This window comes from Polyodon spathula, chromosome 8, assembly GCF_017654505.1.
Source record: "Polyodon spathula isolate WHYD16114869_AA chromosome 8, ASM1765450v1, whole genome shotgun sequence".
Lineage (NCBI taxonomy): Eukaryota > Metazoa > Chordata > Actinopteri > Acipenseriformes > Polyodontidae > Polyodon > Polyodon spathula.
In genome coordinates, this window is record NC_054541.1 from 44,449,713 (window position 1) to 44,467,889 (window position 18,177).

The 18,177-nt window shown below is 38.0% G+C and overlaps 1 protein-coding gene across 2 annotated transcripts in view; it reads right to left on the minus strand.

Moving 5' to 3' along the window:
- The window catches only part of LOC121320011 (EF-hand calcium-binding domain-containing protein 4B-like), a 51,378-nt gene continuing 33,201 nt past the window's right edge, over window positions 1-18,177 (minus strand). The window contains exons 7-18 of one of the 2 annotated variants that reach the window (XM_041258111.1): window positions 17,103-17,198; window positions 15,187-15,374; window positions 14,783-14,854; window positions 13,116-13,161; window positions 12,312-12,403; window positions 11,023-11,434; window positions 10,311-10,443; window positions 6,210-6,291; window positions 4,132-4,246; window positions 3,778-3,879; window positions 1,776-1,852; window positions 1-1,061 (exon numbers count right to left, since the gene is read on the minus strand). In XM_041258111.1, coding sequence (XP_041114045.1) covers window positions 968-1,061; window positions 1,776-1,852; window positions 3,778-3,879; window positions 4,132-4,246; window positions 6,210-6,291; window positions 10,311-10,443; window positions 11,023-11,434; window positions 12,312-12,403; window positions 13,116-13,161; window positions 14,783-14,854; window positions 15,187-15,374; window positions 17,103-17,198 — 1,509 coding nt within the window. In that variant the 3' untranslated portion in view covers window positions 1-967. Of the gene's footprint in view, window positions 1,062-1,775; window positions 1,853-3,777; window positions 3,880-4,131; window positions 4,247-6,209; window positions 6,292-10,310; window positions 10,444-11,022; window positions 11,438-12,311; window positions 12,404-13,115; window positions 13,162-14,782; window positions 14,855-15,186; window positions 15,375-17,102; window positions 17,199-18,177 lie in introns of both variants that reach the window. The other variant, XM_041258110.1, reaches the window with a different exon arrangement.

Genomic DNA, 18,177 nt, shown 5'->3' on the forward strand with positions numbered 1-18,177 from the left:
CTGAAAAACATTCCTGTATGGATGTGGAACTGAAAAACATTCCTGTATGGATGTGGAACTGAAAAACATTCCTGTATGGATGTGGAACTGAAAAACATTCCTGTATGGCTGTGGAACTGAAAAACACTCCTGTATGGATGTGGAACTGAAAAACATTCCTGTATGAATGTGGAACAGAAAAACATTCCTGTATGGATGTGGAACTAAAATACAGCGCTAGGTATTGCATTGATTACAACAGTGTTCAGTAATACAATTCATTTCAACATACTGTACAGTTATATTGTGTAACACAGTGTAATAATGAAACACAAAGGAAAGCTGTAAACATGCACATTGTGCTACCATACTTCACACCAGGAACATTTCAATACTGTACTGCATCTAACTTACATGTAAACCTGTGTTTTTATTCCCAAAGTGATATAAAGTGGGAAGGAAATCAGTTTGTATGTTTGTTAAATGTGTGTGATGTTAAGTGGGAATGTGATAATAACCACACTCATATTATCTGCAGCTTGCCCCCATTGACTCCTATTACATTCATGTCAATGTGGTGATAGTAAGCAGAGGCTATAATGAACAGGAGTGACACTAAGCACATTTCACTGCATGTTGAATTCTTGCTAGTTTTACATGGTTACACTTGTTACAATTTGCCTTTGCATTTTCCAGAAATAGGGCCCACTGACTTTATAAGCATCCTGAAGGAATCCATGTGCTGACCATCTAGCTAAGTCACTTCACAAAGGTCCCTAAACAAGAGCAAAACATTTTTTCTGTGAGCAGTGACAGTTTTGAAAGTGAGAAGTGCTTGTGTGCCATGAAACACAATATGTACTATGGTTTCCACTGATTGCTCAACATGACTGAAGGGAGTGAAACATCGAACAAGGATGCAGAGACCCTTGGCACAGTTCATAAAGGTGCTTCGGAAAGAAAAGTCTGTTCCAAATAGCGTGACTCTCTACTGTCGCGTGCAGCACGATTTCTTTTTTGAACTACCGTCTACCAGCAGGATCGTCTTCTCCTTTTCTTCATCCTCTCGCTCCTTTAAAATTCTGGTAAAGCAAAAATGAATGTATTGCCATCAGAATGAACAAGTTTATAAAAATACAGGCACAGAGTCAATTAGGAGCAGTTTCAAATGGTGATTTTGAGAAAGGGAACTTTTCATGAAAAAGAAAAATAACTTATCTTTTCAAACATATCTGAGCAATCAAACCTTTATTAGTGGCAGTCTATTTTACAAGTGTACAGACGCTCTGGCCCACACTCACAAAGTCATTTCCACCATGCTTAGAAATTAACACCAATTTACATTTTTGTTTCTATAAACTTAAAATCTTCAACTGAACAACAGAGGCGGGTTATTAAGGGGCTCCTGCAAGCACCTGGCTGTTTATCACTAGTCCTGTAGCATTAACAATTTATAATAAAAGGTGCAAACTTACTGCAGTGGTAAATGCCCTTAATATGGCCATTAGACCTTCTTTTTACAAGGTTGAAAAAAAGACACAGTACACAGTACACAGAGATTTTACTGAAATGAAAGGACTAATTTTAAAGTGCACCCCCCCATAAATATATATATTTTTTCCACTCCAGAAGACATGGAACCATAACTTTTTGTCTTTTTCAAAACACTGTTGGTTCTTATTTAAATTCCAGTACACAGCGTAAAGCTCAGTAACATAGAGATGCAGGGTGATGGGTCTCTCTTATCAAGCTACACCTCACAGCTCCATTACAATAAAACAGGACTGTTTACTCACCGTGCCAACTGAAGCATGGACTCTTTTACACTGTGACCTGAAAATGCACTACACTCGTAGAAAATCAAATCCAAGTCCTACAGGAAAAAGAAAAAACAACGTTAGTTTATTTATTTATTTTCACTGTTATAGTACTTAAAGGTTGTATGATGATTCAGCAATACAAGCAAATATACAATATGTCAATCCCGGTCTTATGGTTATACAGTAGCATGTAGCAGCAGTGACCATGCGATTACATTACACCACATTGTGAACGCAGTTATCTGTGTTATTTATAATCACAATGAATACCAAATAACTGACAGTGATTACCTAGTACTTCTCAAGTAATGCTACAATCATTATTTTCTAATCTGTACAGTATAATGCCGTTTAAGTGTCGTTTCCAAACCATGCAATTTGTACGTGCCTTACTGTGTGAGATGACACGTGAGACTTCACTAGAACAAGAATAATGCAGTATAAAATGAGAGCTAAGGAGTCAGTATACAGCATATTAAATATTAAACCAGACCATGTACAGTATGTCAAGCTCTGGCAGTGATGCACAGACACAGCATGGCATGAATTACACTGCTTTTATGGTTCAGTGATGATTGATGATCAATGATATTTGTGAATATCATATTATGGGTATACATGTACTTGTTTCCAATTCCACAAAATGAAAACCTTGCTTTGATAAATATAGTACTGCACTTTTTTGCTCAAGGAGAGGTCATTATACAAAGCAGCTGGAAGCCTTCACATTTTCTGATTTCATTTCACATTTGTGAAGAAAAGAATAAAATAAATCACTAGTGTAAAAACAGTGTCAAAAATGTCCACTAGGTGGTGCCAGATAGTTACCACTGTATTAAATGGAAACTGGATATCATGTAAAATGATCAAATACTGAAACATGGCTTTCATTATTAATGATTGAATACTATTCCAGAAAAATGAATTGCAGGGTCTTTAAAGGATGGATACAGATGGTTGGTTTACCACTTCTTAGTTTAAACCGTATGGTATGAACAATTATGAATTCTGGTATGATGCAATACAGCTGTGGTTTTCATTCCTGGTCCTCGAAGTGCCTGCAACAGTATAGTTTATTGTTTATAAGTTTTCAAATCAGATAGATACAACAAAAAAAAAAAAAAAAATATATATAAAAAATATATATATATATATATATATATATATATATATAATATATATATATATAATATATATATATATAATAAATATATAGATATATATAAATAATATTATAAAAAATATAATAAAATCAAATACAATAATAATAATAATAATAATAATAATAATAATAATAATAATAATAATATAATAATAATAATAATAATAATAATAATAATAATAATAATAATAACTGGTTAGAATAAGCACCTGGACTGATCAGGGTACTTAAGGAAGTCCATTGTCCAAAATGTGGTCTAAATGTCCAGGTTATCTGTCTGTTAGTTGCCATCTCATTATTGGTTGTTTCCTCAACTATTTAAACTGAAACGTTTTGTGGGTAAAATATTAAATACTGCAAATAAACATGAACCAATATGTACTACATCTATTAATCATGCAATCAGTGTGAATGCCTATCATCTTGAGATATTAAAGCTCAAGGATGTGGCTAAAATGGTAGTGCATCCGTAACCATAAACACTGAAGCAAAGATTCTTCATCTGTGCTGTAAGCACAAACCAAAGAGTCTGTTTAATTTTCTACCCTAAATGGAAGGCAGAGAGCTGGAGTTTTATGTGTCAAGTCAACACACCTCCTTAAACAGTACTTAAGTTACTTAAGAGTTGTGTTGATCAACCTATATCCCTCTTGGATAACCCTCATCTGGATATTTTAGAGCATTTTCCAGAGGTTACACATAAGAACAGTATCCCGGGGGATTCTCTTGAATTACAATGACAGAGCCTCAGAAACCTTCGATCAAGGTATTTCCAAGAAGGCAATAATAAAACCAAATAATAAACTAAACACAAACCTTAGCTAACCGCTGCCCTGATTTAAACTGAACTTCTCGCTCACTCTCCTTGTCTGTTTTGTTTCCTATCAGCATGATGGGAATATCATCTCCTGCTCCCTCCTGTAGAAACAGCAAGAGGGTAAACAGTAAAGCAGTCCATTAGTGTCGCTCTTACAGTGCTGCACAGTACAAGCAAGACAATGAGACATAATACAGTACAGTACTTTGAACAATCTCCTTTACAAATGTAAGATTATAGACAGTGACTGCTCTACTTTTGCTATTACTAGAGTTTGTTATTATTTACTTTTTGTTATTATTCCTTTTTATGGTCACTCTTTTTTTTTTTTTTAAATCGGTATTGGATCTTACCTGGACGCTCGTAAGCCACTGTCGTACTGATGTGAAGGTGAGCTCGGATGTGATGTCATACATTACAATGACCCCGTCTGCCTTCCGGAAAAACTGTTTTGTTATGCTGCGATACCTTCAAACATGGAATTCAGGTTAGCATGGGCTACAGTGATACCAGCATATGCCATTAAAGTACTATTGAAGAATAATTATTTTGTTTGTTTTTTTACTGCACTTTGAATCACTGAATACAATGTGTAACAATTTTTTATTTTTTTTTGGTTCCTGGGTAGTAAGTGTTATTTCCTAATTGCTTATGCCTCAAAAATATAGAAAATGGCTATTATTCCCCACAAACTTTGCTTTTGTGACCAGGACAATGATATTTTGAAATTTACCTATTTTCCAGAATATTCTAGATAGATTCAGTGCTGAGTAAACTTGGAGTAACTTCTAGAACTTTCCAGTAATATAAATAGTAGTATAAATACAGGGGCCTTAAGCCCACCAGTTCAGTTTAGTTCCATCCTAAGTGGATACATATCTGCATTTTTCTGAGATGGCATCAAGAGGCTGCAATGGTGGCATTCCTGATGGGTCTCCAAGGCGGTTTTATCAAGTTTCCCTGCTATCTTTGCCTTTGGGATAGCAGGGACACCAAGGCGCACTACCACAGGCGGGACTGGCCACAGCGGACTGAGTTCTCTGTGGGGAGGAACAACGTCAAGTGGGAGCCACTGGTGGACCCCCGGAAGGTGCTGATGCCACCACTGCACATCAAATTGGGCCTTATGAAACAATTAAAGAAGATCCAGGAGTACAATGAATTCCCCAAGAAGCTCACTAGTAAGGAGAAAGCGGCTTGGAACAGCTTTGTCGCAGTGGTTTGGGGCTTCCTGGGCAATCACAAGGCCTGAAAACTATGTAGAGCTGGTTGAGACTTTGGTGAAGAACTACGGCACAATGGGCTGTAGGATGTCCCTCAAAGTCCATATCCTTGATGCTCATCTTGACAAATTCAAGGAGAACATGGGAGAGTACTCGGAGGAGCAAGGCGAGCGCTTCCACCAGGATATACTGGACTTTGAACGCCGCTACCAAGGACAGTATAATGAGAACATGATGGGAGACTACATTTGGGGGCTGATTCGTGAAAGTGATTTACAGTATAATCGTAAATCCCGAGAAACTACTCACTTCTAAATCTTTTGTAGTCATTTTTGTATTACTTTAGTATAAATACATGTTAATTTGGATTCATATGTTGTTTTTTTCTGACTTTTGTGAACGAAAAGACCGTTTTCTCATTGGAAATAGGTAAATTTCAAAATATCACTGTCCTGGTCACAAAAGCAAAATTTGTGGGGAATAATAGCCATTTTCTATACTTTTGAGGCATAAGCAATTAGGAAATAACACTTACTACCCAGGAACAAAAATTGTGTTACATAGTGATATCAGTTACAAAACTGTACTTCAGTAAAAATGAAACCTACTGAAATCAAACTAGCCAAATGATTTGAAGAGAGGTCTTTGTTAATGTCTACTTGAAATGTAGGTTTTGTTGTAGTTTCTTTATAGTAATTAAGAGTAAGTAGCTTCAGATTACATTTTCGTCCCAATGGGTTCTTATTGCAATTACCCAGATTTGTGATTTTCTGTTATTTGATATGTAAAGTATTAATGTGCTATGACTAAGAGTTCAGGAGAAGCTCTTTAGTTCTAGTTGTCTGCCCTAGACATATGGAATTCAGGCTAAATATGCCTTTTTATTAATAAACCCATCGTCATCTAGGAGCAGTGTAGTGTAGTGCTAGAAAAACAAAAGGAAAAATGAGTCAAAGTGGCAGATTGGCCGACACTATGGCTGATTCAGTTATGTGTATCAATGGCAGGCTGAGTGAACTGAACAGAAACTCCTGGACTCCTGTAAAAGACATCTTTGTAATAAGAACCACTCAGAAAAATTTCAAACATCAGAAGTAGTTAGGGGACAGTTGAAAAATATCAAAATGAAACCTGAAGCTTCATGAATATCTTACAATTGAAAAGCTATTCAAATTTGAGGACAGTTATTAATTCCGTTGAGCACTTACCTCTCTTGCCCTGCTGTATCCCACATCTGGAGTGCCACCTGGCTGTTGTCCACTGTCACTGTTTTCACACTGTAGTCAATCCCTGTGCAAATGATACAGCAGCTGAAGCCAGTGAACCCCAGATCTGAACCATCAATTGCACTTCACTCAGTTAACAACTCCAGTCTTTACCAAACACACAGAGATGCTTTAAAGCCTCTTTTTTGTTAGCTTTGAGAAAACCTACAGTTACAACTTGGTATTATATAACATCACAGTTTGATAGTTATCTCCTGTAGCAAATGTGTGTATTTGTTAAATCCACCAAGTGCGCCAGGGGGATAAGTTAATGGTTACACTCTGGCGTACCAGCTGTACATAGACATATGGCGTGAGCTCTCTAGAGGCTACATGACTGTGTTTAATTAATACGTTTTAACAAGTCCTAAGGATTTGATGATGAAACAAAAAAATTACATACAATGTGATTCAATGTGAACAACAAGAAGAATCTGGTCAATGAGGAAAGACCCATACCAAATAATACAATTCAGATGCTTGAAACAAATAGACTCCTGAACAAACCTGGGAACAATGCTAAAGTACCAAGATCTACCCATATATAAATACGTTACAAACAAAACCTTTTAAGTCATAAACAGCAAAAGTGATTTGGAAAGCAAAAGAAAACCCTAGCATAGTGTATACTGCATAGGTGGAAAATGAATAATGGAGTGTGACAGAGACAGAATGATTCTTAGTGATAAATCTCCCTCCCGACCTGTGAGGACACAGTGTAAAGGGAACAGAGTACCCAGGACTGGATAGCCTGACAATTCATTCCCAGGGTTAGGTGGAAGTCAGCCATCTAGAAAGGGGGGTCAGCTGCTGTACATTAAGTCATCGCCCCAGAGGGAAAGTGGCGGGGCAGCCATGGATTGGAGGAGAAATGGCTGCACTCGCTAACCAAGGGGGTGTGACTGAAGTTACAAATAGGGGACGTAGCTTGGTGATCTGTTCCTTTGTTTATGGTTAAGAGAAATGCTGAAGGACGAAAGTAAAATAACCGTGGGTGTTTATTGTTTGTCTGTTTTGTCAAGTCTAACTGTACTGTTTGTTATTAATTAGATGGCTGACACAATCTGGAGCTGTCGCTACAGGCCAGATCGGCCAAATATCGAACTTCACCACTGTGCACAAGTAAACTGTATTTCACCACGAGCACTACAGCACTCACTCTGGACTTGTGACCGTGTTTGTGTTCTGTTTGTGTTTAAATACTGTGTTTATTATTTTGGGACTGAACCCTGTGTTAATTATCTGTGCATTACACATCATTGTGTATTTCCAGTCCTCCATTATTATTTACTGTTGTCATCAGACTTTGGATCACAATTAAACCACCATTTCACCGGTACTTTGTTGTTTGTCATTGTCTTGAGCACTGCATCACCCCTACACCTGCGCACTGCAAACCTCATGGAGTTATGAAAACATATTTAAAATATAACAAAAAATGCAAGGTAGGGAAAAGGTTTTGCTGGTGCAAGTACACTGTATAACTAATACACATAGCACTTGAAATGCAATATACTGGTGCCCACATGAGGGAGCTAGACGCACTTATAATGCCCATTCCACTCTGTCCATCCAGAACTTTAAAAAGATACTGCATACAATACTGCATAAGATAGACAAATGCTTAGAGAAAGAGGTCTTTACAATGCATTTTTGGCTAAAAGCAGAACATCTGGGTTCCAGTGCAAGGAGAGCAACATGGAGTCAAGCGGTACTGTTTTCAAAGTTAAGAAAACATATAAAAAAAGAAAAACAAAGATTAGGCTGCAGTGTAAATGGTACTACATCTAGTAAAACATACTTAATAATTCCTACTTAAGTTATACTGAGGTATTGTATCAGTCAAAATGCTTGTCTACTTCACCTCTTAATCTAAAAAAAGGATAGTGAAAGGAATTAAAAACCATAGCTACTGCATCTTTAAATGGATTAAATATCTGGTTTGGAAGACACATATGACAAGCGGCTCTGGAATTCTGCCAACAGGACGATGCATCCTGCCCCACCATACAATAACATTGCAGTACTGTATCATGGCATGTGATGCACATGACTAGAGTGGGAATCCAAAGAGTGACTTGTTAGGGCATGGGAACCACGCCCCCAGAAACTACAATTAATAAGTAAGAAACATAAATGAAGATGCATACTAAGTTCAAATAAATAAAACCTTAAAAACATGCACCAATTTATATCAGCTCCATTATATTGTGGTATTCTAAAAAGGTCTGGGACTGTTCCTGCACAAATGAATAACGAATAGTGTTCTATGGAATTCTGTTCTCACGGGAAACCACAATAAATGTTTTCATAATTTTGGGAATCAAAGCCATAAATTAGTACCTTTACTTGAGTGTTGCTGTCCGACACCACTGTGTGTCTAAGGTAATGGTTATCGACTGCAAGAAGACACAAGGCTCTGGCATTGTGCATGGCACTTAGCTTGCTCACACTGACTAGCACCAACGTGGATTTTACATTCATGCATTACTAATCAGTACAAAGGCTTAGCAATGTTTAACACAAAAGGACACATTTTCACAAGCTTCTCTGTATCAGAAACGAAAAACACCACCCTATAAGGTCTCCAAACCATAGATAAACAATTCTGACATTTAATTGCTAGTAAGTGGTCATGTAAGTGGGTTTGTATCAGTTTGAGAATTCTAATTATAAAGATGAACAATTTTAACGACTTGAAGTAAAAGGCTTGAGAATTTCACTGTACTGATTTTTAGTGTTTATGTATTCTCCTTTTTTATTAGGGCTTTTATTTTTTTAAAGGCGTGATGGAGTAGAGTATACAGTATGTACACAGCTATGTTTAGCAGGCTTTAGGACCTAGTAGACCCCTGCTGACCTAACTTCAGAGCCATATTTGTTGAGGGCAAGTATCACAAATTCCCAGCAGGAAGGCACATCTGGACAATAACATAAAGGCTAGATCCTCAGAGTTATTCACTCCAAAATCATCATTAGAATGAAAAAAAGGGAAATGCACCCAATAATGTTAGCAAACTAGAAATGACATTTAAGTAGGTAGTATTAGTGATTTTTCCTTTCAGACAAAACATAATGAGATGATTCATTAACAAAATACAGCTAATGACCTTAATGTATCACACAGCATAATGCACATATACATTTATAAATTAGACTTGCCTCTGCTGCTACTATAATGAACAGGAAATGCTGACATAACTCGTCACATTTCAAACTTCTGAAAAGAGCTACTAAAGCCACTAAGGCACCCCACGGTATTGACCCAAGGGAAGACCACTGTTACTGACAGGGGGCTATGATGCCTATAATCTATAATCAGCCATTGGAAATCCTGGCCTGTGATTGGTTAAAAGCTCACCTTAGGAGGAAAAATAGATTGAACTATTGCCCTAACATCCTTAAACCACCAGTCAATAGTTTCGGTCTACCATGTGATTGGTTCATATCATTGTCAATCCCACCCCTTTTCAAAGGAATGCCTTTCTCCACTACACTTTTCACAAGAGGAAATGGCTGAACACCGATTCTGTGAGTTAAAAGAAAATTTATTACAAAACATACTACAAAAGAAAGATACTCCAAACACTAAAATGGCGATTAAAATCACTCTGACACTGTGTGCAAAGCTGGTACATACTTACCCCAAAATACTTAAATCTGTTATTGCAGCGAAAGTGAATCTACCAAATATTAATGTGTGGGGGTTGAATACTTATGCAAGCAAGATATTTCAGTTTTTTATTTTTCTTAAAAATATTTCCCAACATAAAACCAATGTCACCTTACAATAATTGATTTTGAGTTTCAGTGTTTTAAAATAAAATATCAAACAGAACGAAATTTCAGTGTACCATTTGTAATTCAGTAATATGAGAGGATTGGTCAGGGGTCTGAATACTTTTGCAAGGCATATATATATAATGTACCATATCCAGAAGATTGAATGCATGAATGCTGTTTAATATCACCAGGGCTGCACTGTCAGCGCAGATTGAACTCTTGGAAAAAGTTTTTTTAGATGATGCCAGGCGAGCTACGTACCTACTGTGGCGGATGTGCCGAGGTAGAAACAGTCATCACAGAAGCGTCTCAGAAAAGATGTCTTACCCACACTGGAATTCCCTACAAGAACTATTTTGAATAAGCGATCCGGGGTGGCAATGCGTCCTTCTTCCTGCAAGGAAAAATCCCAGGGTACTTCTTTAACCTAAGTTGACGACACTTGATTAGCTCAATTACTAAGTACTGAAATCTCACAAAGCATCACAGAATAATAATAATAATCCAGTGAGTTATGCAACTACTTTCCCATCTGTGCTGTTACTTGATGTAATCAGTTCTCAAGATGCCTCAACACATTACTATACCAGAAAGAGATGCTCTTTTCCTTTTTTTAGATGGTATAAAAACACAGATGTTAGACCAAAAAGCCTGAATAATTCTAAAAAATAAATAAATAAATACAATTAGAAAAAAAAAAAACAGAAGCCCTAAAAACAATAAAAAAAACATATACATGTCCTTAAAGCAGTAAGGCAACCCTAGGGGTTGACCCCTAGTACAAAACGTATTATAAAACTTACACAAAACCATCTTATAAAATGTCAGCTTAATCACATAATAAAATCACAGTGCGGGGTCAGATGCCTTCCAAAGTGTCACTTCAGGATGCATCCAGTTCCCTGCTGAAACAAAGGTGCGCCAATCTCATGTGCTGTAAAGTGGCACGCTGTTTTGTTACAATGGTACTCACGTGTGCCACTGTCTCTTTGCCTACTGGCTGCCCTCTTGGAGAGGATGGTGCCCCACTGCTGGAGACCTGGTCCCTCTGCTCAGCAGGGCGCTGCATTGTCCCTAAAGCTGCAGGAGATGTAGAAACAGCAACAACATGAGCAGAACCCACAGTTTCAGTCTGCCATCTCTGTCCCACCTCTTCTTCCTCCTGCTCCTCAGCCTCCTCAGCCCCCTCAGCCCATTCATTCAGCTGGATCCCACACTCCACATCCAGGAACTGTGGCAGGTGGTCTTCCTCAATGGAGATGATCCTTTTGAGGTGCTGCTTCTTCATCATTTTACTCTCGTAGTCGTTCTCTTTGGTCGTCTGGCAGTGTCCATTCATACCTTCTGAGTTTCTCCTCTTTGATAAGACATCTTCTTCATCATCACTGCTGGGATTAACAATTATTACACCGGATTTTTTTATTTGATTCGATTTGTTGTTGTTGACCAATTTCAAATATTTCAGGTGCCATGTCTTTTTATTTTTAATGTCGTTTTGTTTTTAGACAAATTTAGAAATTAAGGGGCTTTGGATTTTTAAAAAAAATATTTTGTGTGTCTATTGCAATCTATAGCTTTGTTTTCCCTTGCTTTTCATAGCAAACACTTTTAAGCAAGGCGTATAATTGAACCTTTGTTTTACTTCTGTTAAGTGCTGTGGGTGATACCTTAGCAGTACTGTAGATACATTGGCACAAAAAATAGAAACATCTGAAAATACAGAACACTCTTTTGAGTAGGAATATTAATTTAGTTAAATCAGTGCTGTCCTGGCTGTTTATCAAGACGCCACACCCTGATGTTTCTGATTTTTTTGTTTAGGTTTCTACAGGGAACAAATATGTGGATTGAAAAGCAAACAAACAAACAATCACAGTTAGATAATAGCTTTCAAAGAGCCACCACCCACAAACAGTCACTAAGCAGCGGAAATACATGCCACACCCTCTCCTTTTAATGCAACTGCTGAACACACTGGGTTTAAACTCCCACACAATTCTGGCCTGCAGTAATGGCTTCCTTGCCTATATTGTTTTATATAAGCCTTTGCAAAACTCTCATTACTTCAGTTCAATGTGTTTTGATAAGGTTGTGCATTACTGCTCAGCGAGAGGCCCGTTTTCTCTTATTAAAAACTACTTTGGTTTAAAAATAATAATAAAAAAAAAAAATCCTACAATGGCTTTACTTTATATTTCAACCAGGGCAATTGGAAGAGCCAGCATAATTGACATTAAAAGCACATCACAACAACGGATTTACCTTTTCAGGGACGGTTTTCGCTCTGTGTATTTACCAACAATCAATCCAGATCTCTGATTCCAGGTGGAATTTGAGACTGAACTCTTAGGCTTCTGCAGGAATTAAATACATTCTGTTAGTTTCTTGACATACGGTACCTCATGTTCACATTAGCATCATTTGTTTCTTCTGAGAATCGGCTTTGAGCAAATATGGGCTATTACTGGCTGATTTCACAGACCACAGTCAGCATTAACCATGGAATGGGTAGGTGTCTAAGGTGTCTATCAAGTGTTTACTGCCCATGCAATTAGCAAAATATATCTAGTCTTACTTATTTTTAGGTCACCGGTCTGATTTATTCTACTCGAAATATTAACCAAACCCATAGGCTACCCATAGTAACAGATGGTCAATGCATAGTAGAATAATAAACTACAAAACTACTGTGCACATTAATTATGGTAAACTTTAAAAAGGGAACAAATAGACACAATAGCCAATCAAATGGCACAATTAGTGGCCAAACGTGTATTTGACCTGTTTTCTTTCCATTGAAATGGCCAGTTTGAAAGTCACCAAACCACTGCCACCCACACATCGAAGATCAGTCCTTCCCTTCCTTCATCAAATCAATCACCTCTTTATAACTGGGGGGTTTCTGTGGTCTGCCAAAAATGGAATTCTAATCTGTATTTAATAATCTATAGTTTAAAAGATAGATAAGAGCAGTTTGATTAATCGATTGCACTGCCTCCCACCCCTACCTAAAATAAACAAAGAAGTCAAATAGAAGACTCTTGTGATGGGGAGCGATTTACTTACTTCAAAACACACAGCCCGGTCATCTCGAAGATGCTTGTTCATTTCCCTAAAGAAAAAAATAATTAAAAAAAAATAAATAATAAAAAAAGAAAAAAGAAAAGAAAAACAGCTTATTTTATGAGTTACTAACTTGTAGAAACACGAAACATATTAACGAATGATCTTTTATTTGTACTTGTAAATCCATTAAAAAGATGGTCTAATTACATATGTGTTAGCTGCCTGAGCGCCTCTTAATGACAGACACAAGATTGATAATAGTTGTGGACTGGTTAAGCCTATCTGACCTCATGTGAAACAGCTAGCAAGGCATTATGTTAATCAGTGAAAATCAGTTAAGAAGTAAATACTGTTGAAAGTGTGTAAATGTGCGTGTTGGTGTCCTGGACCCAGGGCACTGAAATGGGTGGTAGAGAGAGAGCCGTCTCAGGATGGGTGCCGGATTGGACACTGATACACAACATGCAGGATCCTTGCACAGACTGAGTACACCATGCATGGCTCTCCCCTTTGTGGTGCCTGAGTGATCAACCTCAGTGAGCATGTGTGGCAGAGCAAAGCTCTGCCCTTTAAATTGGCAGGGATGGGGTTAATTTCCCCTGCCTGCCTGGGTTTATTATGTTCAGGTGGGTGGGGTTGATTAGTTGATTAGGTTGATTAACGATCAATCAGCGCCCAGCCACCTGATATAAAAGGAGGCCTCTGCTTCCTCAGCTCCCTCTTTCCAAATGAGAAGCAGAGGCCTCCTTTTATATCAGGTGGCTGGGCGCTGATTGATCGTTAATCAACCTAATCAACTAATCAACCCCAGCCACCTGAACATAATAAACCCAGGCAGGCAGGGGAAATTAACCCCATCCCTGCCAATTTAAAGGGCAGAGCTTTGCTCTGCCACAGCATGCTACCTGGTGTGTGTGCAAGCTTATTTCCTGTGCTGTCCAGTGCTGTGCTGCAAAACAAAACTGCAGCAAGAGGTTTATGTTTGTCTTTTGTAAAAGCTGCTTTGGTATCTGCATCGTAGCCCATTGTACATGCTACTGCCACCACAAACGTTTTGTAGTCAGTATAATTGATACAAGACAAGACCATATTGAAGATTTATATGTTTCAGTTTCTTCTATCTCTTCAACTCTACTAAAAAAAGGTGCTTCCTGTAAATATGCCCCTGATGGCAAGACAATACAAATATAATAATGTAATTAAGTGATTCTTTTCATGTTTTTTCACATAAAAAGTTGTAAAAACCTGATCTTCCCTCTTTGGTAGCAATGTGCTTCCCATCATTTGTACCCTGCTGTTATTTCTGAAATTATTTTGTTGCCTTCAACCACTTTGATGAACTAAACAGCAGCTAAATAAGATCTAAATACGTTTATTCTTAAAAACTAATGTGAATCCCCTCCCAGTTTATTTAAATGCTCTCCTTCAATAAAAGACATACGATCACAAACGTCCACAGAACCGTTGTGACCTCTGTATTTCTAACACAGTACAATGGATGCCTATTCTTATAGTAGATTGCAACATTTCCAAACAATAAAAGAAAGCCAGCATTCATTCAGCCTCTTGCTCACTCAATGACTGACCTCATCTAGTAAATGCTGTAGCTCTTGTTTGTCGTGCTGTCAGCAGGAATGCTCTAAAGTACAATATTGCTCATATGTTACCTCAGCAGGTCAAGTTGTTTCAGCAGACCTGCTCTCTCTCTTTGTAGTCCTTCTGTAACGCTATATATTTCTCTGTGCACAAAGAGAAAAAACTGTTAACAATAAAACCCTAATTATATTTCCTTGATTTTCTAGATTCAGATCCCCGCATCCCTGAGTCTAGTACATCCTGTACATACATTTCATCATAAGACAGTAGCACCAACAATACTCTTCTGCTATTTGACCACTATCCGTTCCCTGTTCTATGGAAACATTTAATCACATTTTCCAGATACTTGTTATGTTTCCAACCTTATCGAATTCTAACACATGAGCTACAGGTGTCCCCTGATGTCTGGACATCTGATTGAACAGAGCCATATCATAGCAAATCTACCCCCAAGGTGTCTCTTGGTGCTCACATCTCTCTCTCCTCGTGCAGCCGAGATGCTTCCTCATGGAGACGTTGGAGCTGCTGCTGGGCCAGGGCCAGTTCCTGGCAGGTCCTCTCCAGGTCCTTCCCCAGCTCCTCGTTGGTCTGCTTCAGCTTCACGTTCTGCACCTTGGTCTCGTGCTGCTCGCTGTGCAGATCCATACACTGATGCTCCAGCTGGGCAACGATAACGAACAAAACTGTTTCAACCTCAGCAGCTCTCTAGGTGAAGTGTGCCAAGAACCATAAAAGAGCTGCAATAATGGTCACAGTACTACTAAAGGTTTCAGAAAAATGGCAAATTCATTTTTAATATTGGTTATGTGTTCCATGAGGTATATATCGCGACAATATATTTTTCAGCAATTTCTCAATTGCCACTTGGGAGAATATGTCAAGAGAGAAATGAAATTGTTCCAGACTGATGTTGGATTCTTTAAAATCATTCTGAAATGCAATGTGTTAAATCTTTGTGAATAGGGCCAATTGACCATGATTTGTTTAGAACCATATTCTGCCTGTTTGGCACCATTAGAGGGTTCTTTTATTATCTATACTGGAATATGCCCCTAGAAGCTTGGGAATCTGTGGAATTCCCAACAGGTACAGTCTGCATTTCAGCAACACAACTGATTTACACCATTTCACGCATTTAGAGAAAGGATGCCACTGAGGCAGAGGAAATTCACTGCTGCTGAATTCTACCTCTTCAAGCTGAGATCACTGAGAAGACTGTTACACATGGGAAAATGATGTAATAACCTCCGCACTGAGGAGCATAAAATTAAGTACACAACTTAAAAGACAGCTAATGCTACCTCCAGCTCGGTTATCCTTTCCCCAAATCCAGCCGAGATTCTTTATATACAGAAACTATGTTGTCAGTGAGAAACGTTGCGAAGCGCGTTGGCGATAGCAATAATAAAAGAGGTGCCAGGGATTTTTAAAATCTGTACAAAAGAAGTGACTAATGACTTGCACACATAATAAAGACAGGGTGTGCTTTATGAAAAGGGGATTAAGACAATTTGGCTAATATAATATACCATTTAGTATGATTAGTCTTAAAAGCCCTGCTAGGAATTCGGAAGGCAGTTCCGGAGACAGAGATCATTAAAATATCTTAATTTACGTTATCAGTGTGATGCACTCCGGCTCTTTAGCAACAACTGCTTTTATAACCAGGTTTATTGTTTGTCACAAGCACTGCCAAATACAGAAGTAAACAACTCTTAATTAATATGACACTACAACCAGTGGAATAGAGCAGTTACAGCTTCATTGTGATAAAACAATGATAACTTCCCTGATAACATTGTTCCTTTTGGGAATGTAAGAATACAGGTCACAATATAAATAATTGAGCCTTTTTGCATTTTATTCACTAGCTCCATCACAACAAAACCACAAATTATTGTACATACATGGGAAAAAATTGTAATTTGTATATCCTTTCATCTCTCTTGATGTTCCAATTACCTTACCTTCTTATTATTTTGCTGCTTTTATATTATCATAGAAACAGGAGACCTAAGTGCACTTACACGTTTGCATTCATTTCAAGTACTGTAGTTGTATAAGGACATGTCTATGGAGCTCACAGAATACTGCTTTATTTCTTTATGATGCAGTGGAGTGCAGTAAACAGACACAACTGTAATATACTTAGCATGCTTGAGGGCATCTTTAATGTATTTACATATTCAAATCGCTGCATTATGCATGTTCACTAAATCAGGAAGCCTGATCAACAAAAGGTTAAAAACATTGACCCAGTTCCTCTTCAAAATCAACCCTAGATTTCTGACATTCCCAAAGACAACACTATGAATTACGGTGTTACCAAATATGCTTTTGGACATTTTATGCATTGAATAATTGCAGGCAGCCAGTGCTCATAATCACCCTCCTCTGCTTCTGAACTAGCTGATCCAGCTCGTGCTCTTTTCTTGAAAGCTGAAGCTCCAGATCTTGGCTACGGGACAGGAACTTCTCTGAATCCTGGTTAAACGGAAAGAGGAAAGCGTTACAGTAATCAAACCAAGGAAAACACTGCTCAAGTTACCATAACCAAGGCTTTCAAATCCATTGCCTTACTTCTTAACAGTGTGAGCAACCTATAGCTGCTCTCCCCTATTTTGGCTCATGCTTTTTTATTGTTTTATTGTAATTCAGAATATATTGATTACTAAAATGTTTTGATATACATCAAAATAATACTGTTCTTTCCAGGTACCAAATTACTTCCTGCGCTGTGGGTCATGTGATCTGATTGCAGCCAGACTACTAGCGTGGTACTGACACAGAGCACAGGAAGTGATTAGGTATTGTGAGCAGGGAGAGGGTTAATTTCCTCTCTGCTAAAAAAAAAAAAAAAAACACTGACAAATGCACATTTGTTTGTTTTTATTGTTTAATTACCACCCACTCCTGGGGATCATTTCAAATTAGACCAGGTGCAGGGTTTAAATAGTCAGCAGCCAGTATACTCGGGGCTGCTGAGTAGAAGAAGGCAGAAAGTGTGCTCTGCTTCCGAGCAGTCAATGGAATGGAAAGGAAAGGAAAGGAAGTGCTGTGCTAAACCGGTGTGGTTTCTTTGGTACTGTTTTATGTCAGGTAAATGGCTTAGCTGTCCTGCGTGTTAGTCAGCGACCTGTTAATGTATAGTCAGAGCTCCAAAACAGAGTTTTGTTTCGGTTTTATTTGTGTTTTGTGTTTATTAGAAAGTGTGCATAAGTGTTGCAAAATTCCATTTACATGTCTGGGTCTATGTTCTTAAAGGGGCAACGAACTGGTGGTGAGGTGCAATTCTATCACAGTTCCAGGAAGGCGTGTTTAAATTGTACAGCGTTGTATTTGAATTATCTGAAAACCGAACCTCAAAAGGTCTTCAACGCAAGAAAAATTACACCAATAAGAAGGTTGATAGCGATAATAAGAGAGCTCCTTTAAGATCTCAAGTTGCAGCGGTGAACAATTG